The sequence below is a fragment of the Erythrolamprus reginae genome, chromosome 8 (assembly GCF_031021105.1).
Source record: "Erythrolamprus reginae isolate rEryReg1 chromosome 8, rEryReg1.hap1, whole genome shotgun sequence".
NCBI classification, from domain to species: domain Eukaryota; kingdom Metazoa; phylum Chordata; class Lepidosauria; order Squamata; family Dipsadidae; genus Erythrolamprus; species Erythrolamprus reginae.
The window spans coordinates 20,550,374-20,567,268 of NC_091957.1; the positions used below are offsets into that span (position 1 = coordinate 20,550,374).

The 16,895-nt window shown below is 42.2% G+C and overlaps 1 protein-coding gene across 4 annotated transcripts in view; it reads left to right on the top strand.

Annotated features, from left to right (window-relative positions):
* DVL1 (dishevelled segment polarity protein 1) overlaps nt 1-16,895 on the top strand; it is a 95,932-nt gene that overhangs the window by 64,736 nt on the left and 14,301 nt on the right. Inside the window, exons 9-15 of one of the 4 annotated variants that reach the window (XM_070759196.1) lie at nt 1,947-2,023; nt 5,057-5,124; nt 5,853-5,930; nt 6,868-6,999; nt 9,301-9,468; nt 9,928-10,134; nt 13,180-16,051. In XM_070759196.1, coding sequence (XP_070615297.1) covers nt 1,947-2,023; nt 5,057-5,124; nt 5,853-5,930; nt 6,868-6,999; nt 9,301-9,468; nt 9,928-10,134; nt 13,180-13,607 — 1,158 coding nt within the window. In that variant the 3' untranslated portion in view covers nt 13,608-16,051. Of the gene's footprint in view, nt 1-1,946; nt 2,024-5,056; nt 5,125-5,852; nt 6,003-6,867; nt 7,000-9,300; nt 9,469-9,927; nt 10,135-13,179; nt 16,052-16,895 lie in introns of those variants that run through there. The other 3 variants (XM_070759195.1, XR_011559720.1, XM_070759197.1) reach the window with 3 other exon arrangements.

A 16,895-nucleotide genomic window follows, 5' to 3' on the forward strand; every position in this document is an offset into this window, starting at 1 on the left:
TTCCGCGCATGCGCAGGAGCAAAAATCTCTCGCACGCATCCCCTCGTGAGATTTTGCTTCCTGCGCATGAGCAGAAGCAAAATCTCGCTGAGATGCAGATACACACACCGGCGACACAGAGCTGCGCGTGCAGCTCCATTTTTGCTACTGGTGTGTAGGAACCCGCTACAATTCTTAACCCTTCCCTGAGTGGAATATCAGTATTCTATTAGCTATTTAGAGTGTCAGACTGGCAGTTTATTTCTTTATTTCTCTAATTTTGCCAAACCCATTATTATATTATTATTTTTCAGTCTTGTATTCAAATTCATCTTGGATGTATTCATTTATCTAATGCTGCCCCTTAGTCTATTTTCATCATCTGGATTATCAGTACTATTACCAGTCAATGACTACTTCAGCTTCAATCGCAACAACACAAGAGCACGCAACAGATTCAAACTTAATACGAACCACTCCAAACTTGACTGTAAAAAATATGATTTCAACAATCGAGTTATTGAAGTGTGGAACTCATTACCGGACTCAATTGAGTCAACCCCTAACCCCCAACATTTCTCTCTTAGACTCTCCACGATTGACCTCTCCAGGTTCCTAAGAGGCCAGTAAGGGGCGTACATAAATGCACTGGTGTGCCTTTCGTCCCCTGTCCAATTGTCTTTCCTTTCTTTCACCTATCATATATATTCTCTTCCTTTCATATATCCTCTCCTCTAAATTCACTTTTACCCTTATATATATTACCACCTGTCTATTTTTCTTCCTATGTATTTGTGTAATTGGACAAATAAATAAATAAATAAATAAATAAAATAAAATAAAATAAATATTTCCAACTCGCCCCCTTTTCTTTCATTCTTACTCTTTCCCTTTTCTAAATAAACTTCCTATTTAACCAACCATAAAATTTCACCCATATTTTATAGTACAGTGGTACCTCTACTTACGTACTTAATTCGTTCCGTGACCAGGTTCATAAGTAGAAAAGTTTGTAGGAAGAATCAATTTTTCCCATAAGAATTAATGCAAAAGCAAATAATGTGTGTGATTGGGGAAACCACAGGGAGGGTGGAGGCCCTGTTTCCTCCCAGGAGATTCCTAGAGAGGTCCCACAGAGGCTTCTCCCTGCCTTTTCTGGTTACAGTTTCGGAGGCTCGGGGTTTGTAAGTGGAAAATGGTTCTTGAGAAGAGGCAAAAAAAATCTTGAACACCCGGTTCTTATCTAGAAAAGTTTGTAAGTAGAAGCATTCTTAGGTAGAGGCACCAGTGTACTTGGAATCTTCTTTATCTTTAATCTTCATTGTCAATCTATTCATTGGTTGCCAATCAGTTTCCGGTCACAATTCAAAGTGTTGGTTATGACCTATAAAGCCCTCCATGGCACCGGACCAGATTATCTCAGGGACCGCCTTCTGCTGCATGAATCCCAGTGACCATTTAGGTCCCACAGAGTGGGCCTTCTCCGGGTCCCGTCAACTAATGAATGTCGTTTGGCGGGGCCCAGGGGAAGAGCCTTCTCTGTGGCGGCCCCGGCCCTCTGGAACCAACTCCCCCCGGAGATTAGAATTGCCCCCACCCTCCTCGCCTTTCGTAAGCTCCTTAAAACCCACCTCTGCCATCAGGCATGGGGGGACTGAGATACTCTTTCCCTCTAGGCCTTTACAATTTATGCATGGTATGTTTGTTTGTAGGTATGATTGGTTTTAAAATAAGGGTTTTTTAGTTGTTGTAGTATTTGATTGACATGCTTTTTTTATTATTGTTGTTAGCCGCCCCGAGTCTACGGAGAGGGGTGGCATATAAATCCAATAAATAGATAGATAGATAGATAGATAGATAGATAGATAGATAGATAGATAGATAGATACATAAATTGCTGCACAGTCCCAATATTTTCTTCAGAACATCTCCTTCCATCGCTCACCCATACTCTCGATACGTTGCAGGTGAATGAGGTAAACTTCGAGAACATGAGCAATGATGATGCCGTGCGGGTCTTACGGGAAATTGTCTCCAAGCCTGGGTGAGTAAATGAATGAGGGAATTACTATCCCAACCCATGTTGCTTCTTTTCCTAGCAGAAAATAAAGTTTAGGGTTTGAGCAGGCAGGAAAGCCAGCTCCTCTCGATCACAAGAAATTACATATAAGTTGTTAGGACTCTGTTCATAATGGTTGGGCTGGCAATATACCATATTTTTCAGAGTATAAGATGCACCTTTTTCCTTCCTAAAAGAGGCTGATAATTTGGGTGCGTCTTATACTCTGAATGTAGCTTTTTTTTCCCCTTCAACCCTGACTATCTGCTAACAATCTTCCCAGCTTTACCTTGCAGGCTCTTTCATTATTTCTCTCTGCAAAGAATGTTTTCCAAGTCCTAAGTCTTTGCAGGGTTTTTTTCATTTCTATAACTTGCTTTGAGTAAGTTTCTTTTCAGCCCTAACCAAGTGCTAACGATGTTCCCAGCTCTTAGCAGCTTGCAAGCTCTTTCGCTGTTACTCTCTGCAAAGAATGTTTTCCAAGCCCTAAGTCTTTGCAGAGTTTTTTCCATTGCTCTACCTGCTCCGAATGTTTCTTTCCAGGTGCTAATGATGTTCTCAGCTCTTAGTGGCTTGCAGGCTCTTTCACTGTTACTCTCTCCAAATAAAGTTTTTTTAAAGCCCTAATCAGGGGATAAAATAATGTGCTGAAGCTGACCAGACTAAGGACATTAGCCAGATAAATACCTGGTAAGCAGATTCTTTTCCCTATTTTCCTCCCCCAAAATTAAGGTGCATCTTATACTCCAGTGAGTCTTATACTCCGAAAATACGGTATATAAACCAACAATATGTGTTATAACTGAGCTATGTCTATTTAGCTGAGGTGTTGTAGACTTCCACAAGAGGGAGCTAGAGTTCACCCCTTATTTCTCTGGAGTTTTCTTTCTGTTTCTCTTTGTCTAAACCAGTGTTTCCCAACCTTGGCAACTTGAAGATCTTTGGACTTCAACTCCCAGAATTCCCCAGCCAGCAAATGCTGGCTGGGGAATTCTGGGAGTTGAAGTCCAAATATCTTCAAGTTGCCAAGGTTGGGAAACACTGGTCTAAACTACTCACTTTTAATGGCTACTGGCTGTTAGGGTAGCTCTGCAATCTCTCTGTATTATAGGTAGGCATTAAGACTAAAATGTGTTTAGGCTTGATATGTTTGTTTGCTGATTGTGGCAAAGACAACTCGTAAGAAAGACTACTTTATCTTCAACCGCAACAACACACGATCACTTAATAGATTCAAACTACATTTAAACCACTCCAAACTAGACTGCAGAAAATACAACTTCAGCAATAGAGTGATCAATGCCTGGAATTCACTACCAGACTTTGTTGTTTCCTCCCCAAAATCTTAAACCTTAGATTGTCTACAGTTGACCTCTCCCCTTTTCTAAGAGGTCTGTAAGGGGCGTGCATAAGCGCACCGTTGTGTCTACCATCCCTGTCCTATTGTCTTCTTTTATCCTGACTTTCTATGTTTTGTTTATATATACTTGATTGACAAATAAATAATAAAAATAAAAATAAATTAATAAAAAGACTGTACTTGGGAATACAGTGGTACCTCTACTTAAGAACATTTCTAGATAAGAACCGGGTGTTCAAGATTTTTTTGCCGCTTCTTAAGAACCATTTTCTACTTAAGAACCTGAGCCCGGAAAAATTTCCCAGGAAATTTGAGAGCGGCATGGAGGCCCAGCCAGTTTCCTGCCATTCCCTCTTTAATCCTGGCCATCTCGGGCTTTTCTGGGCTGCCAGAGGAGCCTTTCAGTGGCGCTTAAGGAGGCTGTGGGAGTCCAGAGCGAACGAAGCATTTTCCTTTCTCTGGGTACTTGGAGAGGGAATAAACCTCTGCCAGGGCCCAGAGAAAAGAAACACTCCCTTCGCTCTGGGCAGTGACTCTCCTCCTCCTCTTCTTCCTCCTCCTCCTCCAACCCAAATTCTGAGGTTTTATTTCTTTCCTAATGGGTTTGCACGCATTATTTGCTTTTACATTGATTCCTATGGGAAAAATTGCTTCTACTTACAAACTTTTCTACTTAAAAACCTGGTCACGGAACGAATTAAGTTCTTAAGTAGAGGTACCACTGTATTTGGATTGTTATTCTGACTAGTAAGTGTATGACTTTAGGCTGAATATGTTATTTCTCAAAGTAAACTTTAATTAAAGTGAGTACATCTGTGTGTGGCTGAGTAGTTATTCACCACTAATCTCAATCCACACGTTTTTGTGTGTGTACAGTATTGGTAAACAAGGATTACTCTGCTCATACATTAGGATAACTGAATACATGGGATCCTGCAGAACAGGTGAGTGGGTTGGCAGGAAAGAAACAATGTAAATGTTCAAGGTACAACAACAAAGAAAAGAGTTAAAAAACCAGCCCTGATTTCTGTTTCAGGGGTAGGCAACTACAGTGTTCCCTCGATTTTCGCGGGGGATGCGTTCCGAGACCGCCCGCAAAAGTTGAATTTCCGCGAAGTAGAGATGCGGAAGTAAATACACTATTTTTGGCTATGAACAGTATCCCAATCCTTCCCTTAACACTCTTAACCCCTAAATTACAATTTCCCATTCCTTTAGCAACCATTTAGATTATTATTCACCAAGTTTATTTATTAAAGTTTATTTAAAAAAATGTTTTTTAAAGGCAGACGAAAGTTTGGCAATGACATATGATGTCATCGGGTGGGAAAAACCGTGGTATAGGGGGGGAAACCGCAAAGTATTTTTTAATTAATATTTTTGAAAAACCGTGGTATAGACGTTCCGCGAAGTTCGAACCCGCTGAAATTGAGGGAACACTGTATATGACTTGTGGACTTCAGCTCCCAGAATTCCTGAGCCAGCAGCAGGAATTCTGGGTCGTGAAGTCCACGAGTGATGAAGGACCCAGAGTTGCCCACCCCTGCTCCATACCAACAGCCTGGTTGGCTACTTTTCAGATCAATCAATCACTTAGTTGGTTTGTCTTTTGCCTTAATTAGTTTTTTTCCCCCTCCTTCGGTTTCTTTCCCCCCTAGACCCATCAGCTTAACAGTGGCCAAATGCTGGGACCCTACCCCCAGGAGTTACTTCACAATCCCCAGGGGTGAGTGACCGTTCCTTGATACAGTTTTCGACTCTAGAAAGAGTGCAGAGATGAGCAAGAAAGAGGATTAGGGGACTGGAGGCTAAAACATATAAAGAACGGTTGCAGGAACTGGGTGTGTCTAGTTTAATGAAAAGAAGGACCAGGGGAGACGTGATAGCAGCCTTCCAATATCTCAGGCGTTGCCCCAAAGAAGAGGGAGTCAAGCTATTCTCCAAAGCATCTGAATGCAGAGCAAGAAGCAATGGGTGGAAACTAAACAAGGAAAGAAGCAACTTAGAGCTAAGGAGAAATTTCCTAACAAAACAATTAATCCATGGAACAGCTTCCTTCCAGAAGTTGTCAATGCAACTGGAAGTTTTTAAGCAGATGTTGGATAACCATTTGTTTGAAGTAGTGTAGGGTTTCCTACCTAAGCAGGGAGTTGGATAAGAAGGCCTTCAAGGTCCCTTCCTACTCTGTTGTTGTTATTGTTATTAGTATATCAACAATATTATTGTTGTTGCTTTTGTTATTATTATTATGTCAATACAACACAGCAAACGAGATCACTATGCTGGATTTCGTATTATTATATTATTTCGTTTATTATTATTATTATTATTATTATTATTATTATTATTATTATTCCACAAAGGTTGAACGAAAATGAAATAATTGTTTGGATGACTGCTTTGTTTTTCTTCTTCCATCCTCCTCTTCCTCCTTCCTTCCTCCTGCGATTCCAGCTGAGCCGGTGCGGCCGATCGACCCCGCGGCTTGGATTTCTCATACCACGGCTTTGACGGGAGCGTACCCCCGTTACGGTATGAGTCCTTCCATGAGCATCATCACTTCTACCAGCTCCTCACTAACAAGCTCAATTCCCGATTCGGAAAGTAAGTCACCCTGCCGCCAGGACCAGGCAGATTTCCTTCCTGCGCAGGGCTGGCAGAGTAGAGATTAAAAAGAAGCAGTGCCCCCCCCCCATTTGACCCTCAAACCTTACATTCTGTCCCAGCGTTGAGCCCCCCTAAAATAAGATGCACACCACTGGGTTTAGTACTAAAAGTTTTACTACTGACGAAAGTCTTAGCAGTTTAAGCCTTTTTAAAAAGAGAGTGAGATCTAACGAAGGCTACACCACGCTGATTATAATATCTTAGCAGCTGGCCAGAATCCCAAGAATAGGTAAACAAACAATAATTACTAGATTGTAACAAAGTTCTGTATCGGATACTTACAGAGATTGACTGGAAGCCCAGAGCTAATTAATGCAGACAAGAATATTCTTTTAAAACACTAGCCGGAGACAAGAGCCGCATCAAGATTGTCCTCTGTACCTAAGCGTCGTGCGACTCCTCCTTAAATAGCCTGAGGGCGAGGAAACCTCCTCCTGAGTAACCACTCTTGCCTCCTATAGGCCCTGCGAACCCTAGCATCAAGAAGAGGCTCCCTAGTTCCTATCCAGAGCAGTTTTTTGTATATTGCTCAGACAGTGCTGTAAAGCACTATGGAGTGGTATACAAGTGCTATTCTTATTGCTACTAGGAGGGTTATCCAGAAAGTACAGCTATTAAATCCACATACCCTGACACACAAGAAAGCAGAAGTTTCCCTTCCATTCTCGCGACAGGCTACCCCCACCCCCACCCACCCCGTGTGAGGTTGCTTTCTTTCCCTTCTGCCTTGGTCTTCCTTTTCCCTCTCCGGACAATCCTCCTTCCACAGAATCAGCATCTCTGATCTCCCTTCCCTTTTCAGAACTGGACGAGACTCCTTTGACGGTGAAAACCGACATGGCCACCATCGTCAAAGTGATGCAGTTGCCGGATTCAGGGCTGGAAATTCGGGACAGGATGTGGTTAAAAATCACCATCTCTAACGCTGTGATTGGTAAGTTCTTCTTCCCTGGACCGAATCAAATTGCTCCCGAGATTGACTTTTAAATGCGGCAACTAAAAGCCTGGTAAAATGTTTGGCCAAACTCATCAGCCTCCTGGTGAGACCACATTTGGAATATACTGTGTTCAGTTCTGGAGACCTCACCTACAAAAAGATACAGATCAGATTGAACAGGTCCAAAGAAGGGCTACATAAATGGTGGAAGGTCTTCAGCATAAAACTGACCAGGAAAGACTTCATGAACTCAACCTGTGTAGTCTGGAGGACAGAAGGGAAAGGGGGGATGTTAAAGGGTTAAATAAGGTTCAGGAGGGAAGTGTTTTCAATAGGAAAGTGAACACAAGAACAAGGGGACACAATCTGAGGTGAGTTGGGGGAAAGATCAGACGCAAGGTGAGACAATATTATTTTACGGAAAGAGTAGTAGATGCTTGGAACAAACTTCCAGCAGACGTGGTTGGTAAATCCACAGTAATTGAATTTAAACATGCCTGGGATAAAACATAGATCCACCCTGAGATAAAATACAGGAAATAGTATAAGGGCAGACTAGATGGACCAGGAGGTCTTTTTCTGCCGTCCATCTTCTATGTTTCTATGTTTTCCCATGGAAGAGTTGCTCAGGATTTTCTCCCTGATCAATCCAGAATTTAATTGTAGTAAATTGTTTTATTTATGTACGCCACCCAGAGTCCATCAGGAGTTGGGCGGCTTATAAATCTAATAAAATAAATGAATAAAATAAATAAAATAATGACCCTTGGGGACATCCTTTGGGATTTACAAAGAAAGTTTCATTGCATAGTTTTGACGGATGAGCTTGGGATAATTCAAGCTCTACCTCGCTAGTTGTCTATGAGTATCATATTTTGAATGGCAACCTTTCCTATGGCCACAATTATCCTGTTGCTAAGTAAGACAGATGCCAAGTGAGTTGGGCCTCATTTTATGACCTATTTTGCCACAGTTGTTAAGTGAATCACCTGCCAGCATTAAGTGAATCTGAATCCCCCCACTGACTTCCTATCTATCTATCTATCTATCTATCTATCTATCTATCTATCTATCTATCTATCTATCTATCTTATCTATCTCTCTATCTATCATCTATCTCTATCTATCTATCATCTATCTATCTATCTCTATCTATCTATCTATCTATCTCTATCTATCTATCTATCTATCTTATCTATCTCTCTATCTATCATCTATCTCTATCTATCTATCATCTATCTATCTATCTCTATCTATCTATCTATCTATCTATCTCTATCTATCTATCTATCTATCTTATCTATCTCTATCTATCTATCATCTATCTATCTATCTATCTATCTCTATCTATCTATCTCTATCTATCTATCTATCTATCTATCTATCTCTATCTATCATCTATCTATCTCTATCTATCTATCTATCTCTATCTATCTACCTATCTATCTATCTATCATCTATCTATCTATCTATATCTATCTATCTATCTATCTCTATCTATCTATCTCTATCTATCTATCTATCTATCTATCTTATCTATCTCTATCTATCTATCATCTATCTATCTCTATCTATCTATCTATCTATCTATCTTATCTATCTCTATCTATCTATCTATCATCTATCTATCTATCTATCTATCTCTATCTATCTATCTATCTATCTATCTATCTATCTCTATCTATCTATCTATCTATCTCTATCTATCATCTATCTATCTATCTATCTCTATCTATCTATCTATCTCTATCTATCTATCTATCATCTATCTATCATCTATCTATATCTATCTACCTATCTATCTATCTATCTATCTATCTATCTATCTATCTATCTATTTCCATCCACCTATCCATCTCCTTCCCTCCCTCCCTCCCTCCCTGTTTCCCCAAAAATAATATATATAAAAATAGACAGACAGACAGACAGACAGACAGAGACGTGTTTTCCCAAAACTAAGAACTGTCATATTTTTTTTGAACCCTGAAATAAATGCTTGGCCTTATTGCCATGCACTCAAAAGCCTGATTGGGCTTATTATCAGAGGGTGTCTTATTTTGGGGGAAACAAGATAGATAGATAATCTATCTGATAGATAGATAGATAGATAGATAGATAGATAGATGGATGGATGGATGGATGGATGGATGGATGGATGGATGGATGGATGGATGGACGGACGGACGGACGGACGGACGGACGAAAGAAAGAAAGAAAGAAAGAAAGAAAGAAAGAAAGAAAGAAAGAAAGAAAGAAGAATAATCACACTTGCCATATCTTCCTACTTCTTCTCTGCAGGAGCAGATGTCGTCGACTGGCTTTATACCCACGTAGAAGATTTCAAAGACCGCCGAGAAGCCCGGAAATACGCCAGCAGCATGCTGAAGCATGGCTACCTCAGACACACTGTGAATAAGATTACTTTTTCAGAGCAGTGCTATTACGTGTTTGGAGATCTTTGTGGCAGTAAGTGGCCTCTGTGGAATATCCCCTTTGGATGAGCTGCTCTTTTGGTTGGTTTTACCTGGCACATTTTGTTTTTTTGCTCTGTTTGTACCCTGTTTCTCCCCAAAATAAGAAAAAATATAAGAAAGGGTCTTATTTTGGGGGAAGGAAGGAAGGAAGGAAGGAAGGAAGGAAGGAAGGAAGGAAGGAAGGAAGGAATGTGGGTGATAGATAGATAAGTGGATGGAGAAAGAAAGAAAGGGAGGGAGAGAGAGAGAGATTGTCATATTGCCATGCGCTCAAAAACCCTATAGGACTTATTATCAGGGGAGGTCTTATTTTGAAGGAAACAAGGTATTAAGTTCTTCTCCTCCTCTTCCTCTTTCTTTTCTTCTTCTTCTTCTCCTTGTCCTGCCCCGTTACCCTCTCGTCGTCCTCCTCCTTCTCTCCTCTTTCTTTCTCTCCCTCTCTCTCTTCCAGATATGGCTGCAATGAATCTCAACAACGGTTCCAGCGGGGCTTCTGAACAAGACACCCTGGGCCCACTCCCACACCCCTCCACGCCTTGGCCGCTAGGGCAAGGTTACCCTTACCCGTATCCCCTCGGCCCTCCGTGTTTCCCGCCAGCCTACCAGGACCCTGGCTTCAGTTACGGCAGCGGCAGCGCAGGAAGCCAGCACAGCGAAGGTAGGCCCTTGGATGCAAGCTCCTGCTGTCTCCAGCTCCCCTGGCTGTTCTGCCTATTCCTTCCTCCTCCCCTCCGTCCCTCACCTGTGCTCGCTTTGCCTGTCCCTTGCGTCCATCGTGCACGGAGCTCCAACTCCTAGCTACCGCCACCAAGCGGAGGGAATGACGTTCAACTGAGTTGACTGCATGGGATTCCCAAAGGGTTCCCACAGGTTCCTAGGAGAAGGATTTAGGGGTGGTGATTTCTGACAGTCTCCCAATGGGTGAACAGTGCGGTCAGGCGGTAGGGAAAGCAAGTAGAATGCTTGGCTGCATAGCTAAAGATATAACAAGCAGGGAGAGGGAGATTGTGATCCCACTGTATAGAGCGCTGGTGAGACCCCATTTGGAATAATACTGTGTCCAGTTCTGGAGACCTCACTTACAAAAAGAGATTGATCAAATTGAACGGGTCAAAGGCGGGCTACAAAAATGATGGAAGGTCTTAAGCATAAAACCTATCAGGAAAGACTTAATGAACTCAATCTGTATAGTCTGGAGGACAGAAGGGAAAGGGGGGACACGATCAAAACATTTAAATATGTTAAATGGTTAAATAAGGTTCTGGAGGGAAGTGCTTTTAATAGGAAAGTGAACACAAGAACAAGAGGGCACAATCTGAGGTTAGTTGGGGGAAAGATCAGAAGCCACGTGAGAAAATATTATTTTACTGAAAGAGTTGTAGATGCTTGGAACAAACTTCCAGCAGAGGTGGTTGGTCAATCCACAGTAACTGAATTTAAACATGCCTGGGATAAACCTATATCCATCCTAAGATAAAATACAGGAAACAGTATAAGGGCAGACTAGGTGGACCCGGAGGTCTTTTTATGCCGTCAATCTTCTATGTTTCTTGTGAATGTATTTGTGATGGAGAGGACCAGGGCTCTCTCATAGTGGCTCTCCTGGCTGACATGTGTTGTTGTTTTGAAGTGTTGCTGCTGTGAGGTTCCTCTCGGGTAAGGAACTTTGCTTTCGGTAATTGCTCTTTCCTTGTTTTATCCCGAGCAAGCCTTAGATTGAAGGATACATAAAGAATTGGTAAGCATATTTCCCCTCCCTTTTCCGAAGCTCATTCTCAGTCCATGTAGATTCTCATGTCTTTCCTTTCTCTGCTCCTCTGGAATTTTGAAATTGTGTCTCCCCACTTCCTTATCTACATCCTTTAATTCTAAACCACAACAACTTGTATGTTAAAAAGCATTTTGTGCCCTGGCATTACTGCTTTTGCAGAATTCCTAGAGAGTGTTCTGTCTCCACCAAGAAAATGATGGAGAATCTTTTTTTTCTCCTAAGGTGCCGAAAAAGTGTGGGTGTGTGCTATCACGCATGCACGAGTGCCAACACTCATAATTCAATGTCTGCGGAGGGCAAAAACAACTTCTCCCGGCCCCTGGAGGCCCTCTGAAGGCCGGAAACAGCCTGTTTCCCAACTTCTGGTGGGCCATTCAGCTCGTCTTTTATAATAATAATAATAATTTATTAGACTTGTATGCCACCCCTCTCCGAAGACTCAGGCTTCCCTGGAGCCGGGGAAGGATAAAAAAAACCTTCCTGGAGGCTCTCTGGAAGCCAAAAATGCCCTCCCAGAGCCTCTGCGTGAGCCAAAAATCAGCTGGCCGGCACACACATGCGCATTGGCGATGAGCTAGGGCAATGGCTCGCGTGCCAGCAGACATGGCTCTGTATGCCACCTATGGCACCCGTGCCATTGGTTCGCCATCACTGACATAACACAACACCCAGTTTGTATACATTTATTTAATTCAAACAACACTACTAATAAACATCTCAGCAGTGAATATGCACACACCAATCTACAAGCAATCCTTTTTGGCAAGCAACTAGGTATTCTTTCTTTCTTTCTTTCTTTCTTTCTTTCTTTCTTTCTTTCTTTCTTTCTTTCTTTCTTTCTTTCCAGTAGAAGTTGGCCAAAAAGAGGGAAGGAAACCAGGTAGCGAGAGAGTGGGGAAAACCCTCTAGTTCTTTTCTTAAGGAAAAGACATCCATGGTGTTCTGTCTGCGCATGCGCGGAAGCAAAAAAATTGTCAAAAATTGATGAAATCTTGGTCCCGCGAGAGTCCTCATGCAAGATTTTACCTGCTGCGCATGCGCGGAAGCCAAAACTCACACGGGGGGCAGGGGCGTGTCAGGGATGTGCAGCTGCATGCGCATTCCAGAATTTCCTACCGGGACAAAGCTCCTTCCCATTACTGCCAGGGATTCCATATATGCCCAGGACTTTATCCCGATGTTCAATTTATTTATTAGATTTATTTATTTATTAGATTTATTTATTTATTAGATTTATATAGCCGCCCCGAGTCTTTGGAGAGGGTCAGCATATAAATATAATAAATAACAATAATGATAATGATACTAATATTATTATTTATTAATAATTATCAATACAACACATAAAACGAGATCACTATGCAGGATTTCGTATTTCATCACCAGTCCCAAGCACCTAGGACTGCATGATGTAGCGGCAAATTATGTGTGCGGCCTTTTGCAATTGACAGATGGAGATTTTGTCAATTTTGATGGTTTTCAAATATCCGCCGAGATCCTTTGGCACTGCGCCCAGCGTGCCAAGGACCACTGGGACCACTTTCACTGGCCTATGCCAGAGTCATTGCAGTTCAATTTTATTATTATTATTATTATTACTATTACTATTATTATTATTATTATTATTATTATTATTATTATTATTTCCCGAGCGTTTCTTTGGTTCTGCATGCCGTGCTTAGCTTTGCTTCAGCCCTTCAAAACCGAAACATCCAAATCATCCGCTTCGCTTGAGCATTTCTGCATGTTTCCGCCTCCATCTTCAGCCGCCTTCACCCCGCCTTCATTTGTCACTCCCAAGGACGTTTCCGTGGCTTCCGTAGTCTTTGACAGGCAAGCGAATAAATGCCGACCGCCTTTCCCCCCCCCCCCCCCCCGCCCGGGCTTAATCCATCCTCTCCTCCTCCTCCTTGTCCACCTTTCCCCTTCCAGGAAGCAAAAGTAGCGGCTCCAACCGAAGCAACAGCGAGAACAGCCGGCGTCAGGAGAAGGACCGCAAGTCAGTCGGAGGCGGTGGTGGTGGTAGCAGCAGCGGGTCGGACCCAGCCACCTGGAGCAGAGGTGGGGGGAGCGTCCTGCGGCATGAGCGGCCTCCCAGCCAGCTTAGCCACCGCAGCCACGTCTCGGCCCCCCTCAGCGAGAGAAGTCCTCGCAGCCACCACTCTTACGGCCCGCCGGGCGGGCTATCGTCTCTGGGGAATTTCCCGAAGCTGGGAAGCAAAATCTACGCCTTCAGCGGGCCGCCGGGAGGGCCCCCCGTGCGGGAACTCAGTTCCATCCCTCCCGAACTGACCGGGAGCCGCCAATCCTTCCAGAAAGCCATGGGCAACCCGTGTGAATTCTTCGTGGACATCATGTGAACAGAAGTGCCTTCCTAGAGAGTCCGCGCGGAGGGCTCTTTTCAACGTGACGCGGGGGGAAGAGTGCGACACACCCACACCCACCCCTACATCCTTCCGACCTGCCCCGCCTCCTTCCCCTCGACAATCTTTTGCATGTCACACCCTCCTGACTCTTTGATTGTGTTTCGCCAGCAAAAATGGAGAAGAGCGATTGCAGGATGTTAAATTTGCCAATCGGGCATATTTTGTCTCACACCGTCCCCCTCTTTTTCCCCACTTCCCTTCCATTTATTTTGAATGTGATTGATAGATGTTCTCGGCAGATATCTCCGAAAATGAGCTCTGTGATTGCGTGGCACCTTTTTTTTTTCTTCCTCAGTGCAATTTTACTGTGTTCTCCTTTGGCTTAACTGAGGGGTCGTATTTTATAGGATAGTTGAATAGAAAGCAAAACAGAAGCAACGCGCCAATTCTCCGGCCCTGCGTATTTTGCACCTTTTAATATATACCTATTTATATACCCTCCCGTATTTGGGTATACCAGGTGACTTGACGGAAAAGCATTTAATCTTTCCCCCTTTGGCTCAGCCGATAAGCAAGGAGAACTTGTGGCTTGGAGGGTGGAAGCGCTGCCTAACAAGACAAGCAGCCAAGGTTTGAATCCTAGAAGGCTATGGCTAGCTGATGAGAGCTGCATAGCTTGAAATAGATCTATACTAGTGTCCCTTTATTTCTTTCCCAGCTCTTTATAAGTTCGAATACACACACACACACACACAAATTTCACTTACTTGATTTTCAACAGAAAATCAAACAAATACACACACATACTCACATACAATGGAACCTCTACTTACGAACTTAATTCGTTCCGTGACCAGGTTCTTAAGTAGAAAAGTTTGTAAGAAGAAGCAATTTTTCCCATAGGAATTGATGTAAAAGCAAATAATGCGTGCGATTGGGGAAACTACAGGGAGGGTGGAGGCCCTGTTTCCTCCCAGGAGATTCCTAGAGAGGCCCCATGGAGGCTTCTCCCTGCCTTTTCCAGCCCTGTTTCCTCCCAGGAGATTCCTAGAGAGGCCCCATGGAGGCTTCTCCCTGCCTTTTCCAACGCTGTTTCCTCCCAGGAGATTCCTAGAGAGGCCCCACGGAGGCTTCTCCCCGCCTTTTCCAACCCTGTTTCCTCCCAGGAGATTCCTAGAGAGGCTCCACGGAGGCTTCTTCCCAGCTTTTTCGGCCCTGTTTCTCCCAGGAGATTTCTAGAGAGGCCCCATGGAGGCTTCTCCCTGCATTTTCCGGTTACAGTTTCGGAGGCTCGGGTGTGTAAGTGGAAAATAGTTCTTGAGAAAAGGCAAAAAAATCTTGAACACCCGGTTCACTCGTCATCTTCAGGCTGGTGCTTTTGGCTTTATTCACCCTAGCACAAAGGTAAATATCATATCTCTCACACACACACAAACATACACACACACACACACAGAGTTTTTCTCTCTCTATAGTGAAGGTGAAACAGGTTCCTTTGGGTGGCTGTTATGTTGTTTTAAACAATCCTGGCTAATACTTGGATTTTAACCGCTAATGGCAAACTGTAGCAAATGTCTCCCTTTGAAGAAATTGTATTGTGGTTCCACATGGCTGATTTATCTTGCTGGCCAATATAATCATGCCGAGGAGCTAGTCCTCATGAATTCACTGAATGAAGCAAGCATGTTTCAGCTTACTCATTCCGATTCGGTTTGGGAAAGATGCATTTACCCCTTTAAAAATCACTGGCACGTTCTCCTTTTTTTTCCCCCTGCTTCAGGGGGATCCTTAGCTCCCAAAATTTTTACTCCTAGCTGTGATGTGATATAAGCCAGCCATGTTTTGTAGGCTTGGCCTTCTGTCTGCCTTTCCGTCCGTCCTTCCTGTTACCAACTAGCAAGCCTGTTTTCAAGCCCGGAGAAAAAATTGCAATGGGATATTTTGAGTTAGCTGCTTCTTCCCTTTTAAAGTTGCGTTTTACTGGGACAGTAAGGAACGGTGTCAAAGGAATATCTTTAATTTCTAATCAGGGATTAGAAAGACACATACAGAATTTTATGTACAGTGGGGGGGGGGTGGTTTTGAAATAAATAAAATTAAAGGCAGGAAATGAAATCCCTGTCCAACCAACACTCTAAAATACCTTAGCATTGGGTCATACCCAAGATTGTGTCCTTGATGATGTGCGAATGGCCCACTCTCCTTATTTCTAATATCATCTTCCTTTTTACTGAATTTTTGGGGAGGGCTTCTTTGTAGATATTGTATGAAAAAACTCCAGTTGTCTGTATAGTTAATATATAGCTGCTTCTGTGTAAATGCTATTTTAAACTCTAAAAGAAGCTCTTACTTTTATGTGACAAATGCACTTTCGTGATTTTTTTTTCTTTATTGGTGGTGGCAACATTTTATTCTGACATATTATATATATATATTTCTGTTGTCTCTGTCTTTTATTGGCTTGTTCCGTGATCGGCGTGCAACTCCTATCAGCCCACTCTCAGATGCTGTGTGCATTTCAACTTTTACCACGTTTCACAAATATTAGAACGCAATGGATCAGGACTCAAAAGCATCCATATAGCAACAGCAATAGCACTTAGATTTACAGGGGGTGAACAAAAAAATGGAAACACTTGACTTTTTGGCATCATAATGCTTGAACATGTTCAAATCAATCAAAGCTTGACATATTTTAATGTTTTTTTAAAAATTCTGTTATTTGATATGTTTTTTTTAAACTACCTTTTTTTTACAGAAATTTAAGGAAATTGGTTATAACCTTCTAGAAATGGCAGACCTCTCAGACTTTCAAAGAGGCCAAATTGTTGGTTCTCGAATGTAACAGAAAGTGTTCGAATGTTTGGCGTTTCAAGAGGTAATGTCTAAAAACTAATTTTCTCATCCAGTTACATACATTTTCTTTTAATTAAATTCCCTCCTTAATGTTCCTTCAAAAAGTACACCAATTTTATTTCTAACTTATTAATCATTATGCCAAAGTGCTTCTTTCTTTCTTTATATATTTTTCTGTAAACCAAGAAAACTTTGTATAGTCAATCAGATGTTAACAAAAGAAAATTAAAAACTAAACATAAACATATGAATTTCAGACGTCATCCCCCCTCTAAATAGTACATTTACCTAATCCCAAATTTAAAAATTATTTCAGCCCATCTAACATTTAGACAATTAATACTTATCTACATTTCTTACTTAATTTTTAATCTTAAATTTTAGTCAATTTGAGAAAAGAAAAAAGGGGAAAAAATCTAAATATTC